Source organism: Schistocerca cancellata, chromosome 7 (genome assembly GCF_023864275.1).
Source record: "Schistocerca cancellata isolate TAMUIC-IGC-003103 chromosome 7, iqSchCanc2.1, whole genome shotgun sequence".
Lineage (NCBI taxonomy): Eukaryota > Metazoa > Arthropoda > Insecta > Orthoptera > Acrididae > Schistocerca > Schistocerca cancellata.
In genome coordinates this window covers 65932500-65955007 of record NC_064632.1, presented here as the reverse complement: position 1 = coordinate 65955007, position 22508 = coordinate 65932500, and the positions used below count along the sequence as shown (strand labels likewise).

Sequence of the window (22508 nt, the reverse complement as noted above, 5' to 3'; positions counted from 1 at the left end):
ATCGCACCTTAAAGTCTGCCCTGCGTTGTCATGACTCACTATGGACAGAGGCACTGCCCTTCGTGCTTCTTGGCCTTCGTGCGACTTTCAAGGAAGACCTCAAAGGTTCCGTAGCCGAGTTTGTGTATGGCCAACCTCTGGTTTTGCCTGGAGAATTAGTCACTCCGACCCCACTTCCACGGCCCTCTGAACTCCCTTCACTTCTTGAGCGGGTGCGCTTGCACTGCAGCAAAATTCAGCCGCCACCTCCGGCTGCTCATACGCCTCCGCGCGTGTACGTACCGCGCACTCTAGACTCTTGTGAGTACGTGTTTCTCAGAGATGACTCAGTCAAAGCCCTGCTTCAGTCGCCCTACACAGTTCCTTACAAGGTTGTCAAACGCTCTGAGAATAACATGGATCTCCTCATAAAAGACTCTGTAACCACGGTCTCACTCAACCGAGTGAAACCAGCTTTCATTGAGCCTCAGGTGAACCTCCATGATTCTGCCCCTATTTCTCCCACTCCTGCTTCGAGCAGCTGTCCATCTTCCCACACCATGCATTTGGGTATTGATTCTCCACAGCGTGTTTCTCTGCCGAGCACTGCTCCTTCTCCGCGTTCATCTAATTCGAGTGGCCAATCTTTTCGGGGCTTCACTCCTCACAGCCCTCGCAGTTGAACTGCCAACCACTCTGATTCTACCATTGTGTTACCATCTTCGTGTGACAGCTCTTTGTCACGCCGTTCAATCCACGCTGGCTCCTCGTTGCCTTCGGTCACGCTCCCTCGTCTGTCAGCTGATCGCCCCAGGTTGTCTCCTGCGCAGTCCAGTGAACCTGCCACCCCCCTCTTAGCAGATGCTTCGCCCTGCCATGGCTTTCCCATACCTCCCTGCCTCCCTACCTTTGCTCATACAGGTGCCATCCAAGAATTCACAACACGTGTGCACCCTGATGACAGACATAAATTATCTGTTGTCATAGATGGCGATACGGTGTGTGTGGTATTCGCGTGTGACAATATTGAAGGAGGAAGTGCAGAATCTCGTATGGTGCGCCGCTTTAAATTGAGCAGAAATGCTGCGAGTGGCAATTTGCGTGCCTTTGTTAGGCCTTCTGGCAAGGTGATTCTCCATCTGCCGGCTGACGAAGTGCTACACCTTCACTCCAGGACGGGACGTCGTCTTCAGCCGCCAGTGCCGCTTGCTGACTTCACCGTCGACGTACTGGGTTTCACCCCCCGGTCTCCTACCAGTCGACCGCTTCCGCCTGACGCTGAAGAACTGTGCGTTACCTTCCCAACTTCTCACCCCCCCCCCCCCCCCCATTCACAGGGACCTATTCCATACTGTGAGGGGGGAGGGGGGGCTATGTGGCGTAGAGCGCCATAAATATTGATATTTGTTCTGTGCGGAAGTGTGCTATCTTTGAGGAGAGGGCCTTGGGCAGGATGTTGGACGCTAAAGGCAGTTAGCCTCCGGACTTGTATTTGTGTAGAAGCTAAGTGTGAATAAATCTGTATCTGAGAGAATTCTAGTTGTTTACCTACAACTATTCTATATTCCCTCAATAGTAATGAAAAATTGGAAAACCACACATAATATCCAACCAAATTCAAATAATATCACATCACAGCCAATACAGATTAAGTGTGGAATATACCAAGGAGACTCATTAAGTCCTTTCTGGTTCTGCCTTGCCCTGAACCCACTATCCAACATGCTAAATAATATAAATTATGGATATAATATTACTGGAACATGCCCACACAAAATCACACATTTGCTATACGTGGATGATCTAAAACTACTGGCAGCAACAAATCAACAACTCAACCAATTACTAAAGATAACAGAAGTATTCAGCAATGATATAAATATGGCTTTTGGAACAGACAAATGTAAGAAAAATAGCATAGTCAAGGGAAAACACACTAAACAAGAAGATTACATATTGAATAACCTCAGTGGCTTAATAGAAGCGATGGAAAAAACAGATGCCTATAAATATCTAGGATACAGACAAAAAATAGGAATAGATAATACAAATATTAAAGAAGAACTAAAAGAAAAATATAGACAAAGACTAACAAAAATACTGAAAACAGAATTGACAGCAAGAAACAAGACAAAAGCTATAAATACTTATGCTATACCAATATTGACCTACTCATATGGAGTAGTGAAATGGAGTGACACAGACCTAGAAGCACTCAATACACTTACACGATCACAATGCCACAAATATAGAATACATCACATACATTCAGCAACAGAAAGATTCACATTAAGCAGAAAGGAAGGAGGAAGGGGATTCATCGACATAAAAAAACCTACATTATGGACAGGTAGACAATTTAAGAAAATTCTTTCTAGAACGCGCAGAAACTAGCAAAATACACAAAGCAATCACTCATACAAATACATCGGCTACACCACTGCAATTGCATAACCACTTCTACAACCCCTTAGATCACATAACATCAACAGATATGAAGAAAGTAAATTGGAAAAAGAAAACACTACATGGTAAGCACCCGTATCATCTAACACAGCCACACATCAATCAAGACGCATCCAACACATGGCTAAGAAAAGGCAATATATACAGTGAGACAGAAGGATTCATGATTGCAATACGGGATCAAACAATAAACACCAGATACTACAGCAAGCATATTATTAAAGATCCCAATACCACAACAGATAAATGCAGACTTTGCAAACAACAAATAGAAACAGTAGATCACATCACAAGCGGATGTACAATACTAGCAGATACAGAATACACCAGAAGACATGACAATGTAGCAAAAATAATACATCAACAACTTGCCGTACAACATAAACTAATAAAACAACACGTTCCCACATACAAATATGCACCACAAAATGTACTGGAGAATGATGAATACAAATTATACTGGAACAGAACCATTATAACAGATAAAACACCACCACATAACAAACCTGACATCATACTCACCAATAAAAAGAAGAAATTAACACAAGTAATCAAAATATCCATATCCAATACAACAAATATACAGAAGATAACAGGAGAAAAAATTGAAAAATACATCCAACTGGCTGAGGAAGTCAAGGACATGTGGCATCAGGATAAAGTCGACATTATACCAAGTTTTCGTACCTTTACAAAAATATCATGCCATACATATAATGAATATATACAAGTAGCACATTATGTAAACATTTGCCATCATTAATAAGCCTTAGTGGCCAAAAGCTTTATTTGTGACAGTCTTTTTGCTTTTCCTATCTGCAACTCAGCATCTCCCCTATATGGTGAGTAGCAGCTTTCCTTTTCTTAATGCTGTTACATTCCATCCTGGATTTTCAATTGTCTCATTAGTAGACTGAGGTATACAAAACTAGAATTGTTGATAGTGGAGCTCAGAAATATTTGAGTGAGTATAAACAGTTTTCAGTTAACAGTGTTTTCAATTTGCCTTTAAAAAGATTTCCATGGAATTGCTTTTACATTATTTGGCAACCTATTATAGAACTGCCTGCCAGTTTCAAATTTATTAGTACTCTCTGATAATCACATCAGGCTCATGTATTGTCATTATGAATGCACCTACTCATTACACTCAGTTTAGCAATCTCTTTTTACAAATATAATAGTCTTAAGGACATAAAATGAATACATAGTCAGTAAGTTGTAATTTTCAAAGTAGTCGGTACAGGACGCAAATATTTACATCAGCCATTAGCTAACTACTCTCTTTTGAAGCCTGAATGTCCTGTTCATGTACACTGTGGGTGCCCCACCCTAATTTTTTTATCTCACATTGCAAATGAGTGAATTAATCCATAGGACACTTGTTTAAGGGCAAGAGGATTTATTATATTTGAGAGGTGTTTTGGTAAGTAAATATTGCAGTTAACCATTTTACAGATTTAGCTGATATGCAGTTTTCATGTAAGTTGTTCATCAAACACAATGCCTAAAAACTTATGTTTATCGGATGTTTCAGCTTTAGGCTGTGATTCAATATGAGACTGGCTACAATTCAACAAGAGCTTCAGTGTAAAAGTCTACTCCTTATTCAGTGCAAACTCCAGACTGAAATATCAACAGTATTAGGAAAATGATAGATTGCTACTGACCGTAAAGATGATCTGATGAGTTACAGACAGGCATAACAAAAAGACTATTACACATTATAGCTTTCAGTCAAAGCCTTCTTCAGCAAAGAAAACAGGCACACATTTAAAAGCTGCCAGTGTAGCTGTTAAATGTGCGTGAGGTGCTAATGCTTGTGTAGGCAGGTGTTCTTTGGCTCTTCAGTGTATCATTAGCATAGCTTTGAGTTTTGCAGCTGTGTTATGCCATTAATATACGCAAGTGACAAAAATGGCCAGATAATACTTCTGTGGGGGACTCCACAGTAAGAGAGCTTTGTGCACTCCTGTAACACTGTTTAGTACACTGTCTACTCCCTTTTGATACACTGGTATCTCAGTAAGTTCAGGAAAGGTCCCATGTCCAATTGGACTGTTTATTAAATGTGTTATTGGTTTCATTAATTATTATTTGCATTCCTTAAGTAATGTAGGTTCCTTCCACTAGATGTTTTTTTTCTGAGTTTTGAGATTATTTTCATTACCTTGTGTTATGTTACTCCTTAAGAAAAATGAATTACTCATTTTACTGAATTTATTTTAGTATTGGTACAATTTCTTCTTTGTATGCCTTACTAAAATGTTTTATGAAGGCCTCACATACTGTCTATGGCTCCACTTACCAACCACCTTTTTTGTCTAGTGCTCTATTACTGCATTCGCTTATTTGTTCAGAATGATAGAGTGCTTTTAGAGTCTTCAGGGATTCCCTATACCTTTTTTTTTTTTTTGTATATCTGAATAAGACATACAGGTCTTTTATATTTTCCTTTAATTTGTCAATTTCTGGAGGAATTTTAAGATTCTTTGTGTACTCTAATTTCCTTATCTTTTTTTACTATTGGACGTGCTTGATTAAAACTACGATTACATATTTCATAGTAACAGCCCCACTTTTTGTTAATATCACCTGATTTGTATAACTTCTGCCAGTCTCTGTGTGCAAGGCCTTACTTAAGTTTATTATGGTCAATTTTTCTTTTATAATTGTGTAAGACACTATGTGAAACTATATCTATGGTCTGAGAGATAATTTTCAACAGTTCTTACCACTGATTCTTCTATACTTAAATCTGTAACAACATGTTCAATACAAGACTGTGAGGCAGTTGTTATTCTGTATGGTAAAGAATTTATACAGATATGGTTGTAGCAATGTAACAATCCAGAAAACCTATGATAATTTACATTATACCTTAAAGAGCCTATGTTCACATCTCCTATAATTATAACAAATTTTTTCTTTGTTGGTAGTTTATCCAGAAGTTTTTCTAAATGGCAGACAAATGAAGAATGATAAAAATGAGTATATGGAATATCAGGGAAGCTGTATAATTGGATTGAAAAGTTTCTAGCAAACAGAACACTGCGGAGAGAAATCTTCAGATGTAAAATTAACTTTAAGCATATCCCAAGGAAATATTATAGGATCACTACTTTGCACAATAACGACAATATTATGAAAAGGGCAGACTGATACTCACTACATAGAGGAGATGAGTTGCAGACAGGCACAAGATAAAGACTGCTATACAGTTGAGTTTTCAGCCAAAAGGCCTTCTTCTAAAGTAGAAAACACTTACTTATTAATGCAAGCACAACTCAGCTTACACACCCATGACCCCTGCCTCTGGCCACTACCGGTAAGTCCTGAACATGAACTAATTAGTTGAACATTCAAAAGAAATAATCACTAGGTGTGTGTATTCTGCTGAAATTGTGAAATGTAATTAGTACCACATGCATTTTGGGAGTACATCACATTTTTAACTTCTATAATTTTCTTATTACTGTTTCACACAATCACATAACATCTAAACTGAACAAAATGGTTTGCTTAATACTCATCTGAGTGAATACTTTAATGTTTCATGGGTTGGTAATTTGTAAAATCAGACATTTTTGTATATGTAGTGTAATGTATTTCACATACAGTAAAACCTCCTTTTTACACTTTTCAGCAGACTGACCCAAAAAAGTGTAAAATGTAGGAAAGTGTAAAATACAGGACAGAACAGGAAACACAACAAGCAAAGATGAATAAATTACTTTTACTGTGCTGAGATTTACAACTTACTCTAAATGTTCAGAATTGTAAAATGTTGCACTTCAGAAAATGAGAAAATGTAGTATCCTATGACTATAATACCAATGTGTGTGTGTGTGTGTGTGTGTGTGTGTGTTGGAATCAGCCAACTCGTACAAATACATGGTTGTAACACTTTGTAGGGATATGAAAAGGAATGACCACATCAGTTCAATCATGAGTAAATCAGTTGGTAGACTTCAGTTTATTGGTAAAATACTGGAGAAGTGTAATCAGTCTACAAAAGATTGCTTAAAAAGCACTTGTGCAACTGGTTCTAGAATATTGTTCAAGTGTGTGGGACCCATACCAGATAGGACTATCAGAGGACTCTGAACATGTACAGAGAAGGGCAGCATGAATGCTCACAGGATTGTTTAATCCATGGGAGAGAGTCACAGAGATACTGAAGGAACTCAACTGGCATACTCTTTAAGGCAGATGTAAACTATCCCAAGAAAGTCTATTAACAAAGTTTCAAGAACCGGCTTTAAATGATTACTCTAGGAATATACTTCAACTGCCTACGTATCAGTCACATAGGCATCATGAGGATAAGATTAAAACTGAGTTCATGAATAATTTCTGTAACACTTTCATTTTACCTTCCAGTAACAAATCTACCAACAAGCTTCTGAATTGCTTCAATGTTTTCCTGTAATCCGACCTGGTGGGGATCCAAAACACTTGATCAGTACTCAAGAATGGGTCATACTAGCATTCCATATGGTGTCTTCTTTATAGATGAGCTACACTTTCCCAGAATTCTCCCAATAAGATGAATTATCTGCCTTCCTGACTACCAATCTGATGTGCTCACTCCATTTCATATCGCTTTGGAGTGTTATGCCTAGATATTTAGTCAGTGTATTGTGTCAAGCAGGACATCGTTAATGCTGTATCTGAACATTACGGGATTATTTTTCCTGCTCATCCGCATTAACTTACTTTTTACTACATTTAGAACAAGCTGCCATTCATCACACCAACTAGGAATCTGTCTAATATGTAAACATGAAATGTAGGAAGGGGAAAGGATGGGTAGGAAAGGAAAGGGGAAGGATTGGTGGGAAATCGTGACGGCTAGCTCTACACGACATTGTGGTAATGCAATGGTGAAAGTTCAAAATTTGTGCCGGACTTTTCCCTTTCCATTCCCTTCTACATCTACATCTACATCTACATCCATACTCCGCAAGCCTCCTGACAGTGTGTGGCAGAGGGTACTTTGAGTACCTCTATCGGTTCTCCCTTCTATTCCAGTCTCATATTGTTCATGGAAAGAAACATTGTCGATATGCCTCTATGTGGGCTCTAATCTCTCTGATTTTATCCTCATGGTCTCTTTGCGAGATATACGTAGGAGGGCGCAATATACTGCTTGACTCCTTGGTCAAGGAATGTTCTCGAAACTTCAACAAAAGCCCGTACCGAGCTACTGAGTGTCTCTCCTGCAGAGTCTTCCACTGGAGTTTATCTATCATCTCTGTAACGCTTTCGCGATTACTAAATGATCCTGTAACGAAGTGCGCTCTCCGTTGGATCTCATCTATCTCTTCTGTCACCCCTATCTGGTACGGATCCCACACTGGTGAGCAATATTCAAGCAGTGGGCGAACAAGTATACTGTAATCTATTTCCTTTGTTTTCGTATTGCATTTCCTTAGGATTCTTCCAATGAATCTCAGTCTGGCATCTGCTTTACCGACAATCAACTTTATATGATCATTCCATTTTAAATCACTCCTAATGCCTGCTCTCAGGTAATTTATGGAATTAACTGCTTCCAGTTGCTGACCTGCAATATTGTAGCTAAATGATAAAGGATCTTTCTTTCTGTGTATTTGCAGCACATTACTCTTGTCTACATTAAGATTCAATTGCTATTCCCTGCACCATGCGTCAATTCATTGCAGATCCTCCTGCATTTCAGTACAATTTTCAATTGTTACATCCTCTCGATGTAGTACAGCACCATCCGCAAAAGCCTCAGTGAACTTCCGATGTTATTCACAAGGTCATTTATGTATATTGTGAATAGCAACAGTCCTACGACACTCCCCTGCAGAACACCTGAAATCACTCTTACTTCAGAAGACTTCTCTCCATTGAGAATGACATGCTGTGTTCTGTTATCTAGGAACTCTTCAATCCAATCATACAATTGGTCTGATAGTCCATATGCTCTTACTTTGTTCATTAAACGACTGTGGGGAACTGTATCAAACGCCTTGTGAAAGTCAAGAAACACTGCATCTACCTGGGAACCCGTGTCTATGACCCTCTGAGTCTCATGGATGAATAGCGCGAGCTGGGTTTCACACGATCATCTTTTTCTAAACCCATGCTGATTCCTACAGAGTAGATTTTTAGTCTCAAGAAAAGTCATTATACTCGAACATAATACATGTTCCAAAATTCTACAACTGATTGACGTTAGAGATATAGGTCTTTAGTTCTGCACATCTGTTCGACGTCCCTTCTTGAAAACGGGGATGACCTGTGCCCTTTTCCAATCCTTCGGAACGCTACGCTCTTCTAGAGACCTACGGTACACCGCTGCAAGAAGGGGGGCAAGTTCCTTTCATACTCTGTGTAAAATCGAACTTGTGTCCCATCAGGTCCAGCGGCCTTTCCTCTTTTGAGTGATTTTAATTGTTTGTCTATCCTTCTGTCATCTATTTCGATATCTACCATTTTGTCATCTGTACGACAATCTAGAGAAGGAACTACAGTGCAGTCTTCCTCTCTGAAACAGCTTTGGAAAAAGACATTTAGTATTTTGGCCTTCAGTCTGTCATCCTCTGTTTCAGTACCAATTTGGTCACAGAGTGTCTGGACATTTTGTTTTGGTCCACCTACCGCTTTGACATAAGACCAAAATTCCTTAGTATTTTCTGCCAAGTCAGTACATAGAAATTTACTTTCGAATTCATTTAACACCTCTCGCATAGCACTCCTCACACTACATTTCGCTTCGTGTAATTTTTGTTTGTGTGCAAGGCTTTGGCTTTGTTTATGTTTCCTGTGAAGTTCCTTTTGCTTCTGCACCAGTTTTCTAACTCGGTTGTTGTACCACGGTGGCTCTTTTCCATCTCTTACAATCTTGCTTGGCACATACTCGTCTAATGCATATTGTACGATGGTTTTTAATTCTGTCCACTGATCCTCAACACTATCTGTACTTGAGACAAAACTTTTGTGTTGTGCCGTCAAGTACTCTGAAATCTGCTTTTTGTCACTTTTGCTAAACAGAAAAATCTTCCTACCTTTTTAATATTTCTATTTACAGCTGAAATCATCGATGCAGTAACCGCTTTATGATCGCTGATTCCCTGTTCTACATTAACTGTTTCAAATAGTTCAGGTCTGTTTGTCACCAGAAGGTCTAATATGTTATCGCCACGAGTCAGTTCTCTGTTTAAGGGGAGCTGTAAGTGCCTATGCTGCCCATGTTAAAATCACTAAGTTTGAGGAACATTTATGAATAAACTACCAAATAGAAAAATTTGAATTTTTTTTACATATAGAGTGGTTTAGAATTGCAGTTATGACAGAGGGATTTTGGAGTATCTTTTCTAGTTTCCTTCCAAATATTTTTTTTATTAATGACCTAAATTTTTTTACAAATAATTGCTTTATAATTAAACTGAAATGAAACTACTGAACATATTGCCAAATGGCGGTGTTACAAAGTAATTTTGACCACTAGGAGTGCTGTATAAAAATTTCATCTCTCTAGCATGAGTGGATTTTGAGAAAATGTTCCTTATATTCGAAAAATTCTAATTTACGGGAAATGGCTATCAAAGTTCTCAATACATTCCTGCACTATAGTATGGATTATCAGGGTCTTCTCCTTCATCCTCCAAAAGCTTCCTCTTCTGTCTTCTTTTCTGGCCTGTTGTTCCATCATACTTCATATGCCTTTCTCTTCTTTCTGCTCCTCTTATCCTTTCTCTGTCAATATTTCTTAGTGCTCGTACAGTGTTCACCCCAGCTGTAAATCCTAATGCCTTCAGAACTTCACACTGTTCCCTTGGTTGTAGGTTGCTATTGCATCATAAATGCCAAAGTGCAGTGTTTTTATGCTTAGAAACACCCTTTTAGGAATCACTTTCCAAATCAAATTGTTTACGCTCTCATTAGGATTCTGCATCTTTCCGTGTAGACATTTGTGTAACAATTCTGGCTGTGCTAAGTCATGAAAAATTGGTTTTATTGCGTTTATCACAGCTGCTTGCAAACCATGTTTGTGACCATAGTCCTTTTTTGCATTATATTTGCACCAGGAATCTTTTGGGCACAGGCTGTGTTGAGGGTATTCATTGGAGGAGGCAGTATGAAGGAACAACGCCCACACTGCTTTTCTCATGTCACTAACATTACTAGTATTTTGCCTTATAGCATACCCATAGTATCTCTGTAGACGTTCAATCACCTCATCAGTAAGCCTGCCTCTCCCTCCTATTGTCTTTCCATCACTGAGCTTACTCGAACCCAAAGTTTGTTTGAGCCTTCGAAGCCGTGCACTCATATGCTTTTGCACATGCCCAGTGCATTCCAACTTTTCAACTACAAATTCATTTCCATATGGTTTCAGTTCCTCTATAGTCTTGAAACCTTTGGAGTCACCATCCCCAAGGTAGTATTTGTACCTAACGTTGTATCTGGGAACTGAACGTTCAAAAATTTGTTTCACTTGATCCACTTCCATTGTTCCACTTGATCCACTAAAATTTGCCTCACAGGTTCCACTGTGCTCTCCTTTGATTTTATTTTTGCACCTACAATGTTTTGATAATATTGCAACATCTATCACTTTTGCACTATCACCACAAGTAGCAGTTACAACCCCATTCAGAGATTTATGACCCCTCTTTTGCCAGGAACCATCTAATGCCACTACCAAATCCCTAGAACCACCGTTCATTTCTACAGATTCCTCCACTGCTTCCTTCATGGTTTTCAAAGCCACATCTTCAACAGAGGATCCTACCTGTTCACAGTAGTACCCAAATTTGCTTGGCGATGGCAAGTTCATAATACCAAAAAACAGTTTACCAGCAGCAGATCCTTTTCCAATGGATCGAAGACCATACACAAGTCGAACATTCACATCAAACACTCTAGATCGTCCATTTTCAACAAAGAGACTGGCATGTGAATTGTAGAAAGTCACTTGATACTTGCAACATGCACAGATTATCTTCATTTCACAAGCTAAACCAAAGTGCTTTGTTATCTCTAGTCCCACTCTTATACTTGAACACATTTTGCACAGAACACTTTCTTTCAGCACAGAAGATAATAATCCAATATTCAGTACTTCGTTAATATCATCACTGTCACTAACATATTCATGAAATCTGTCACTTCCACCAGTCAGCTTCTTGCTAGAAGATGTCACAGGGCTATGGCTGCTCATGTGTTGCTTAGCAGAAGAACGCACTGTTTCAGTAATTGTAGTATCGCAACTTGGTATTAGTGTTAATTTTCTTTTCCCTGCGTTCTTCCTCTTCTTATATATACGGTTACTAAAATGTGGCATCGTAACCAGAACAATGCTTTACACAAGAAGTATAATACTACCAACAACAGGCGCAACACTGAACTAATTCGAAACGGTAAACAGCAAAGAGAAGATGTTTCGCGCTCTTAGCACTTCATTTGTCACAGAAAACAATGTAGCCAACCCTTGCACACTCACTGTATGCGTAACATAAGGCGCTGTATGCGTAACAGGCCGAGAAAATCCCAAGCAGTTCGCCAGGAAGTCACGAGAGGGTGTTAGTTGCATTTAGCGGCCGCCCATTTCCTCTGCAGGCGTGGGGGAAAATGGTAATAACTCCACTACTAGGGCGAGTAGAACAATAAATCAAAGTTTATATTAAACAGGAATGTTCCAATTAACTTTCGGTAGCAAAAAAAAAAAAAAAAAAAAAAAAAAAAAAAAAAAAAAAAAAAAAAAAAAAAAAAAAAAAAAAAACGTAATTTTTTGGATTTGACCACCTCCGGCTCCCCTTAATTGCTCAAGGTAGTTTTCAGATAATGCACTTAAAACAATTTCACTGGATTCTTTGCCCCTGCCACCAGTTATAAACGTTTGAGTCTCTCAGTCTATATCCAGCAAATTAAAATCTCCACCCAGAACTATAACATGGTCAGGAAATCTACTCAAAATATTTTCCAAATTTTCCTTCAGGTGCTCTGCCACAACAGCTGCTGAGCCAGGGGGCCTATAGAGACATCCAATTACCATATTTGAGCCTGCTTTAACCATGAGCTTCACCCAAATTATTTCACATTTCGGATCTCCGTCAATTTCCTTCGATACTATTGCACTTTTTATCACTATAAACACGCCTCCCCCTTCACTGTCCAGCCTGTCTCTGCAGTATAGATTTCAATCTGAGTTTAGAATTTCATTACTGTTTACATCTGGTTTCAGCCAACTTTCTGTCCCTAGTACTATGTGGGCATTGTGACCGTTTATTAATGAGAGCAGTTCTGGGACCTTTCTATAGATGCTCCTGCAGTTTACTATTACCCTATTAATATTGTTATTCCCTGTTGCGTTTTGCATACTACTACCTTGTCACGTCTCAGGAGGCATCTTGTCAGGCCTAGGGAGGGAATTCTCTAACGTAAAAATTCCTACGTGTGCACTCCACACATACTCCGCTACCCTTGTAGCCGCTTCCTGCGTGTAGTGCGTTGTGTAGGATGTTATTTGTCAATACAAGCTCTGGTAATATTATCTGTATATTTTGACAAATCCTGCTTTTGACTGTGCAGATGAAGCATATATGGGTGACAAGACTGACTTTCTTACAGTGAGGTAGGTCTTTTGAAAGATGAATCTGTGGCTGCTTAACAGGACAGAACGAGTCAAAAGAACTGACTCACTCTATCTTGCTATCCCCACCTTGCTTCATGTGTCCTTTCCTAACCCCCCCTCCCAATCAGACCAGGCAACTGCTTTCAATAATACATAGATAATCAATAAACAGTCCTGCCGAGGCAATAGGAGTGTATCTTTGGCTCTCTGTGTGGCTGTATATGTGAATGTGTGTACTTGTATTAGAAAAAGAGCAAGAGCTCGAAAGATAGTGTGAATACTATTTTCTGCTACGTGTTTTTATGCTCCACACATTATTCTTCTGTAGGTGAGTGGCTCCCTTTCCCTTATTTTATGTATTTTTCCATCCAGGAATTTCCATTATTGTTATATAATGTAGGCACCACCCACTTCAATTTTTGCAGTGTAATCAGTCACCACAAGGAGCCACAAATAATACCACCACAGTATGTCAATACACTACTAAATACTCCTTAGATATTATATTATCTTATTTTAACTCTTAAATGGGTTCTTTAATTTTCTGTCAGTCATTGCACCATTCTGGCACAAATAACGTCACTTTTCTAATAACATTTACACACACACACACACACACACACACACACTCCCTCCCTCTCTCTCTCTCTCTCTCTCTCTCTCTCTCTCTCTCTCTCTCTCTCTATCAACACAGGCCTTAACCCGAAAAATGTTTCTTTCAGACACTATAAAAATCTTTTATGCTCGCTCAACATTCGTTTGACAACACTTCTGAAGAACTTTGAAGATATGGTACACTCACGAGCTGCACTTGGCAGCTGTGACTCATTATGGACGAGTGACGACTCAATTTTTCATGTAAGCAAGTGAGAAGTTGTAATATACAAAATGGAAACCAAACATTTTGAGCGGATGTTAGGTGATAATGTGTGGGGTGATTGTATTGAGAAATGAATTAACTCTGTATAGCTCTAACTTTGCACATTATTAAATAACTGCTTCGCGAAACAGTATTGTATACTGGGATATATCAAATAATGTTGTGGTGTTTTATTAAACAGACTGGCTTTGTATTTGGGAGGATAGATGTTCTAGCCCTCATTTGGCCATCTTGCTTCAGGTTTTCTGCAGATTCCCTAAATTACTTCAGATGCCAGAATGGATCCTACTATAAGATCAAGGTTGACAGCCTATCCTATACATGTCAAACTGCTGGACCTGTAAGAATGTAAAGGCATCTATACACAACGTTTTTTTTCTTAAACTATAATACCACAACATGTCCCATATCCTTTAAAAGTGATCTCTAGATCAATAAAACTACTGACACTGATGATGTTGCCATTACTGCTGTTGCTACTATTACTACTACTGTTGTTGTTATTATTATTATTTCTATTTTTCTCAGACCTTACGTCTGGTTAAAAATGGAAAGTGACACGGACCTTCATCAAACGTGACTTCCTTTTAACTGTACGGTCTATGTTACATTGTACACTCCTGGAAATGGAAAAAAGAACACATTGACACCGGTGTGTCAGACCCACCATACTTGCTCCGGACACTGCGAGAGGGCTGTACAAACAATGATCACACGCACGGCACAGCGGACACACCAGGAACCGCGGTGTTGGCCGTCGAATGGCGCTAGCTGCGCAGCATTTGTGCACCGCCGCCGTCAGTGTCAGCCAGTTTGCCATGGCATACGGAGCTCCATCGCAGTCTTTAACACTGGTAGCATGCCGCGACAGCATGGACGTGAACCGTATGTGCAGTTGACGGACTTTGAGCGAGGGCGTATAGTGGGCCTGCGGGAGGCCGGGTAGACGTACCACCGAATTGCTCAACACGTGGGGCGTGAGGTCTCCACAGTACATCGATGTTGTCGCCAGTGGTTGGCGGAAGGTGCACGTGCCCGTCGACCTGGGACCGGACCGCAGCGACGCACGGATGCACGCCAAGACCGTAGGATCCTACACAGTGCCGTAGGGGACCACACCGCCACTTCCCAGCAAATTAGGGACACTGTTGCTCCTGGGGTATTGGCGAGGACCATTCGCAACCGTCTCCATGAAGCTGGGCTACGGTCCCGCACACCGTTAGGCCGTCTTCCGCTCACGCCCCAACATCGTGCAGCCCGCCTCCAGTGGTGTCGCGACAGGCGTGAATGGAGGGACGAATGGAGACGTGTCGTCTTCAGCGATGAGGGTCGCTTCTGCCTTGGTGCCAATGATGGTCGTATGCGTGTTTGGCGCCGTGCAGGTGAGCGCCACAATCAGGACTGCATACGACCGAGGCACACAGGGCCAACACCCGGCATCATGGTGTGTGGAGTGATCTCCTACAATGGCCGTACACCACTGGTGATCGTCGAGGGGACACTGAATAGTGCACGGTACATCCAAACCGTCATCGAACCCATCGTTCTACCATTCCTAGACCGGCAAGGGAACTTGCTGTTCCAACAGGACAATGCACGTCCGCATGTATCCCGTGCCACCCAACGTGCTCTAGAAGGTGTAAGTCAACTACCCTGGCCAGCAAGATCTCCGGATCTGTCCCCCATTGAGCATGTTTGGGACTGGATGAAGCGTCATCTCACGCGGTCTGCACGTCCAGCATGAATGCTGGTCCAACTGAGGCGCCAGGTGGAAATGGCATGGCAAGCCGTTCCACAGGACTACATCCAGCATCTCTATGATCGTCTCCATGGGAGAATAGCAGCCTGCATTGCTGCGAAAGGTGGATATACACTGTACTAGTGCCGACATTGTGCATGCTCTGTTGCCTGTGTCTATGTGCCTGTGGTTCTGTCAGTGTGATCATGTGATGTATCTGACCCCAGGAATGTGTCAATAAAGTTTCCCCTTCCTGGGACAATGAATTCACGGTGTTCTTATTTCAATTTCCAGGAGTGTATTTAGGAACTTTCGGGTTATTGAACACGTATCAATAATTATGGATTTCTGTAGTTGTATATATACGTTTGGATGTAGCTGTATTGCATTGATGTACTGGTGGATATTGTGTGGTATGACTCCTGTAGTTGATAGTATAATCGGTATAATGTCAACTTTATCCCGATGCCACATGTCCTTGACTTCCTCAGCCAGTTGGATGTATTTTTCAATTTTTTCTCCTGTTTTCTTCTTTATATTTGTTGTATTGGGTATGGATACTTCGATTAGTTGTGTTGATTTCTTCTTTTTATTGGTGAGTATGATGTCAGGTTTGTTATGTGGTGTTGTTTTATCTGTTATAATGGTTCTGTTCCAGTATAATTTGTATTCATCATTCTCCAGTACATTTTGTGGTGCATACTTGTATGTGGGAATGTGTTGTTTTATTAGTTTATGTTTTATGGCAAGTTGTTGATGTATTATTTTTGCTACATTGTCATGTCTTCTGGGGTATTCTGTATTTGCTAGTATTGTACATACACTTGTGATGTGATCTACTGTTTCTATTTGTTGTTTGCAAAGTCTGCATTTATCTGTTGTGGTATTGGGATCTTTAATAATCTGCTTGCTGTAGTATCTGGTGTTTATTGTTTGATCCCGTATTGCAATCATGAATCCTTCTGTCTCACTGTATATATTGCCTTTTCTTAGCCATGTGTTGGATGCGTCTTGATTGATGTGTGGCTGTGTTAGATGATACGGGTGCTTACCATGTAGTGTTTTCTTTTTCCAATTTACTTTCTTCATATCTGTTGATGTTATGTGATCTAAGGGGTTGTAGAAGTGGTTATGCAATTGCAGTGGTGTAGCCGATGTATTTGTATGAGTGATTGCTTTGTGTATTTTGCTAGTTTCTGCGCGTTCTAGAAAGAATTTTCTTAAATTGTCTACCTGTCCATAATGTAGGTTTTTTATGTCGATGAATCCCCTTCCTCCTTCCTTTCTGCTTAATGTGAATCTTTCTGTTGCTGAATGTATGTGATGTATTCTATATTTGTGGCATTGTGAACGTGTAAGTGTATTGAGTGCTTCTAGGTCTGTGTTACTCCATTTCACTACTCAAAATGAGTAGGTCAATATTGGTATAGCATAAGTATTTATAGCTTTTGTCTTGTTTCTTGCTGTCAATTCTGTTTTCAGTATTTTTGTTAGTCTTTGTCTATATTTTTCTTTTAGTTCTTCTTTAATATTTGTATTATCTATTCCTATTTTTTGTCTGTATCCTAGATATTTATAGGCATCTGTTTTTTCCATCGCTTCTATGAAGCCACTAAGGTTATTCAATATGTAATCTTCTTGTTTAGTGTGTTTTCCCTTGACTATGCTATTTTTCTTACATTTGTCTGTTCCAAAAGCCATATTTATATCATTGCTGAATACTTCTGTTATCTTTAGTAATTGGTTGAGTTGTTGATTTGTTGCTGCCAGTAGTTTCAGATCATCTATGTATAGCAAATGTGTGATTTTGTGTGGGCATGTTCCAGTAATATTATATCCATAATTTGTATTATTTAGCATGTTGGACAGTGGGTTCAGAGCAAGACAGAACCAGAAAGGACTTAATGAGTCTCCTTGGTATATTCCACGCTTAATCTGTATTGGCTGTGATGTGATATTATCTAAATTTGTTTGGGTATTAAGTGTGGTTTTCCAGTTTCTCATTACTATGTTTAGGAACTGTATCAATTTAGGATCTATTTTGTATATTTCCAATATCTGTAGTAACCATGAGTGGGGTACACTATCAAAGGCTTTTTGGTAATCAATGTATGCGTAGTGTAGTGACCTTTGTTTAGTTTTAGCTTGATTTGTCACCTCTGCATCTATTATCAGTTGCTCTTTACTTCCTCGTGCTCCTTTGCAACAGCCTTTTTGTTCTTCAGTTATAATTTTGTTCTGTGTTGTATGTGTCATTAATTTCTGTGTAATGACTGAAGTTAATATTTTGTATATTGTTGGTAGGCATGTTATGGGGCGATATTTAGCTGGGTTTGCTGTGTCTGCTTGATCTTTAGGTTTCATATAAGTTATTCCATATATAAGTGTATCAGGGAATGTGTATGGGTCTGCAATGTAACTGTTAAATAATTTAGTTAGATGTGAATGTGTTGAGGTGAACTTCTTTAACCAGAAATTTCCTATTTTATCATTTCCAGGGGCTTTCCAATTGTGCGTAGAATTAGTTGCTCGTGTGACTTCATGTTGCAAAATTATCACTTCAGGCATTTGTGGTATCATCTTGTATGAGTCTGTTTCTTCTTGTATCCACCGTGCATGCCTGTTATGTTGTACCGGGTTTGACCATACGTTGCTCCAGAAGTGTTCCATGTCTGTTATGTTTGGTAGATTGTCTATTTTAATGTGTGTGTTATCTATTGTCTGGTAAAATTTCTTTTGGTTTGTGTTGAATGTTTGGTTTTGTTTCCTTCTATTTTCACTTTTTTTGTATCTTCTAAGTCGTTTGGCCAATGCTTGTAATTTCTGCTTCTTTTCATCTAATTGCTCTATTGCTTCTTGTTGTGAGATTTTACCTAACCTTTTTCGTTTTTTGTCTGATATTTCATTTCTTATAAATTGTGTTAGCTGTCCGATGTCTTTTCTCAGTTTTTCTATTCTGATCTATAGCCTGTGTTGCCATGCTGGTTTTGTGGGTTTCTTCTGTGTGTTGGTTGGTTCTGATCTCTGCGTAGTGTGTATATTTAGTGTAGTGAGTGCTCCTACATAAACCAGTAGTTGTAACTCTTCCATAGTTGTATTTTCATTTATTTTGTTGTGTATGATTGTGTTGATAGTTGTTATTGTTGTTTCGACTTGTGGGTTATTTGGTGGTCTATGCAAGAATGGTCTAATGTCTGTATTTGTGTCTTTGTATTCTATATATGTCAACTGAAATTTTTCTTCTATATCTAACATGTGTGTCACTTCATGTTCTGTTTGTGCTTGTTCTGGTGGCTGTCTTAAGATTTCTTTTCCTCTGATTGTTTAATTGAAGCGTTTTGTTCTTTGTTTGTTTGTTTTCTCTGGGATGTTTGAGTCAATTACTGTATTTTCTTCTTCTTCTAATTGCACATTATTTTGTTCCAGTATTTGTTGTACTTGTTGTTTGATGTTTTCTAATTCTGACTGGGGTATCCTGTTATTTTTTATTATTACACGGATCTGATCAGCTAGTCGTTGTTCTGTTAAAAATTTTAATTCCGGGTATCTGGTAATAAATGTTGTGTATACTTGTGATCTGTATCCAGTTGTGTTGGTTCCTAGGTTTGTTGCTTGGTAATAACAGAACATGAAGTGTCGATTAACTTCATCTGACCATCTCATCCTCTGTCTTTGTTTTCCTTCTAGGGTGGTTGCAGGAAGCATATCCTGCAAAACACCTCTATTTGGATTTAAATCATTTTCCAGTTGGCTAGCAGTGTCGTTACCATTGTGGGCGGGCATAGGGTTCAAGCGTCGTCCCTGACCATGACGGCGCTTGTCCGAGGCTTCTTTAGTTCTGTCCTGAACCAAGTAATCACACTAAAAAGGGGGTTAGCCCTATTAGTGGTTTGTTCTTTTCGTCGCCTTTTACGACTGGCAGAACGTACTGGAGGCCTATTCTTATGATTATTATTATTATTATTATTATTATTATTATTATTATTATTATTGTCAAATGCAATAAAAGCAGATACTGCCTACATGGTATCAAAACTTATGTTTTCTTTATGCTCTGCACATGCAGCATGGCAAATTTAGTAATCTTGAGAACAGCTGTAGTCTGGATTTTTGTTATAGATGCTGATCTGGCCTAGTCTATGTGGAAATTCGACCTAAACATGTAAATTAATTTATGTTCAGATGAAACAACAATTTCAGATCATTATGAGGATTTAATGCACAAATTTACAAATTTTCAGTATACTGTTCGCCTCAAGATTTATATTCCATAGTAATGTAGTAATCTCTGTTACTTACAATAGTGTATGCCATAAAAGTATTTCCTGGGTTTGGTTCAATAGACAATAACCGTGGTAAAATCTTCTCTTTCCAAACGGATATGCAGATTATTTCATGAACAAGGACAGGTATCTGAAATGAGCACAAGATGAACACAGCTGATGACATTAAAGTTTTACCAAAATTTTTTCATGCATATTTTTGTTTGAGTTAAATGTTGGAGCTTCATTTATCTAATGATGTTAACAACAGACATCACCAGCATTAACAACTAAATCTGCCATTGACCAAATAGCTTTTATTGCTTCTTACTCACACTACACTTCTGTAATCACATTCTGTTAGTAAGGAAGGAAAACAGAGTAAGGAAAGAAAGACAGAGTCAAAGAAGGAGAATAACAATAATATGGAGAGGTAAATGGATGAAGAGTCAAGAGTTGTAGTGGGACCTAATGGGGAAGTGTTATTTATGTGCAGTGGAACACGTCATATGGCGACATAACATTTCATCATGTCCTCTCTGAAGTAAGAAAATTATTCTGTCGAACAAGGATGAAACAGTAGTGAGAATGAGAATTCCAATATTGTAGTGGCTGTGATATCAGCTATTCACGATCTACTCTCTGACCTTATTCATACTGTCTGCTCAATTGCCTTTCTCTATGTCTACTCTACATCTACATATACATCTACATGGTTACTCTGCTGTTCACACTTAAATGCCTGGCAGAGGGTTCATCGAACCATTTTCATACTACTTATCTACCATTTCACTCTTGAATGGCGCTTGAGAAAAAGGAACACCTAAATCTTTCCGTTCAAGCTCTGATTTCTCTTATTTTATTATGATGATCATTTCTCCCTACATAGGTGGGTCTTCTTCTTCTTCGGTTATCAACCCACAGGTTGGTTGGCAGCAGCACGCCATTCCGTTCTTTTGTCAACTTTCTTCTTCATATCTGCATAGGTCTGGCACCCGATGTCATTTATTACTTGTTGAATGTAGGTTAATCTAGGTCGTCCTCGGCGAGTTCTTCCTTCAATGATTCCTTCTAATATTCTCTTAATGAAATTGTTATGCCGTAAAATGTGACCTATGAAGGTTATTCTTCTTTTCTGTATATTTCGCCAAAGAGATCTGTTTTCTTTCACTCTTCTGAGGACATCTTCGTTTGTAGCCTTGTCTCGCCAGCTGATTTTTTCCATTCTCCGGTAGCACCACATTTCGAATGCCTCTAATCTTCTCTTTTCTTCTTTTCCACAAGTCCAAGTTTCACATCCGTAAAGGGCTGTACTCCACACATAGGTTTTCATGACTCTCTTTCTTACGTCTAAACTAACATTTCTACTCGTCAGTAAGTTTCTTTTTCCATTGAATGCTATTTTGGCAAGTTGTATTCTGTTTTTAATGTCACTTTTGCTCCTTCCATCTGCTGTTATTTTGCTACCTAAGTAGTTAAATTCTGTAACCTGCCCTAGTTTCTCTCCCTTTATTGTTATTCGTATGGGTTCATTGTAGTTCAGGGCGCCACTCACCATCACTTTAGTCTTTTTCTTATTTATTTTCATTCCATACTGTTCTTTTAAGGTGTTTTCCATTTCATTGAGTGCGGCTTCTAAATCTTCTTTCCTTTCTGTAATTATGGCGATATCATCTGCATATCGCAACATATCTATTTTCATTCCGTTAAGTTTTATTCCTACTTCGATATTCTCTCTTATTTTGTCTATTGCTTCTTGGATATATGCGTTGAAAATTACTGGAGATAGTGGGCATCCCTGTCTCACTCCTTTCCTTATTCTTGCTGTTTCTTCTTTGTTTTCCTTCTTAACTAAGGCTGTTTCATTTTGGTATATTTTAAAGATTATCCTTCTATCATTATATTTCAGACCAGCCTTCTTCAGAATTCTAAACATTTCTGGCCATACAACATTGTCAAATGCCTTTTCGAGGTCTACGAAGGCTATAAATACTTGTTTGTTTTTGGAAATTTGTTTCTCAATTATTAGTCTTAAAGATAAGATTGCTTCCCTCGTCCCTACACCGCTTCTAAAACCGAATTGGTCTTCACTTAGAGTGCTATTCAATTGGTTTTCAACTCTTTTCAAAATTATTCTTATTAGAATTTTTGATGCGTGTGAAAGAAGACTGAGTGTTCGATGGTTTTCACAGTCCATAGTAGATGCTTTCTTAGGTATGGGGAATATGATGCATTTCTGATAGTCTTCAGGAACTTCACCTGTTTTGTATATTTTCTGTATGAGTTGCAGTAATGTAGCTTTCATTTTGTCTCCTGATTTCTTAATTAGTTCAGAAGGTATATCATCAACACCTGCCGCTTTCTTATCTGGTAGTTCTTTTAGTGCTTTTTCAAATTCATCTTTCAGAATTGTGTCCCCTAGTTCTTCTTTCTCTACTTCTTCGCTTAATTCTATCATATTATCTGTTAGAGGGTCTCCTTGATATAGCTCTTCAATGTATTCTTGCCATCTCTTCAGCGTGTCATATCCAAATAGTACCTTGCCCTCTTTGTTCTTTATAGTTCCTGAAG

The 22508-nt window shown here is 39.0% G+C and overlaps 1 protein-coding gene across 2 annotated transcripts in view; it reads right to left on the bottom strand.

The window, feature by feature from the left end:
* The window catches only part of LOC126092384 (zinc finger MYND domain-containing protein 10), a 110656-nt gene that overhangs the window by 64786 nt on the left and 23362 nt on the right, over window positions 1-22508 (bottom strand). For both annotated transcript variants that reach the window (XM_049907948.1, XM_049907950.1), the window contains exon 3: window positions 19975-20088. In XM_049907948.1, coding sequence (XP_049763905.1) covers window positions 19975-20088 — 114 coding nt within the window. The remainder of the gene's footprint in view (window positions 1-19974; window positions 20089-22508) is intronic.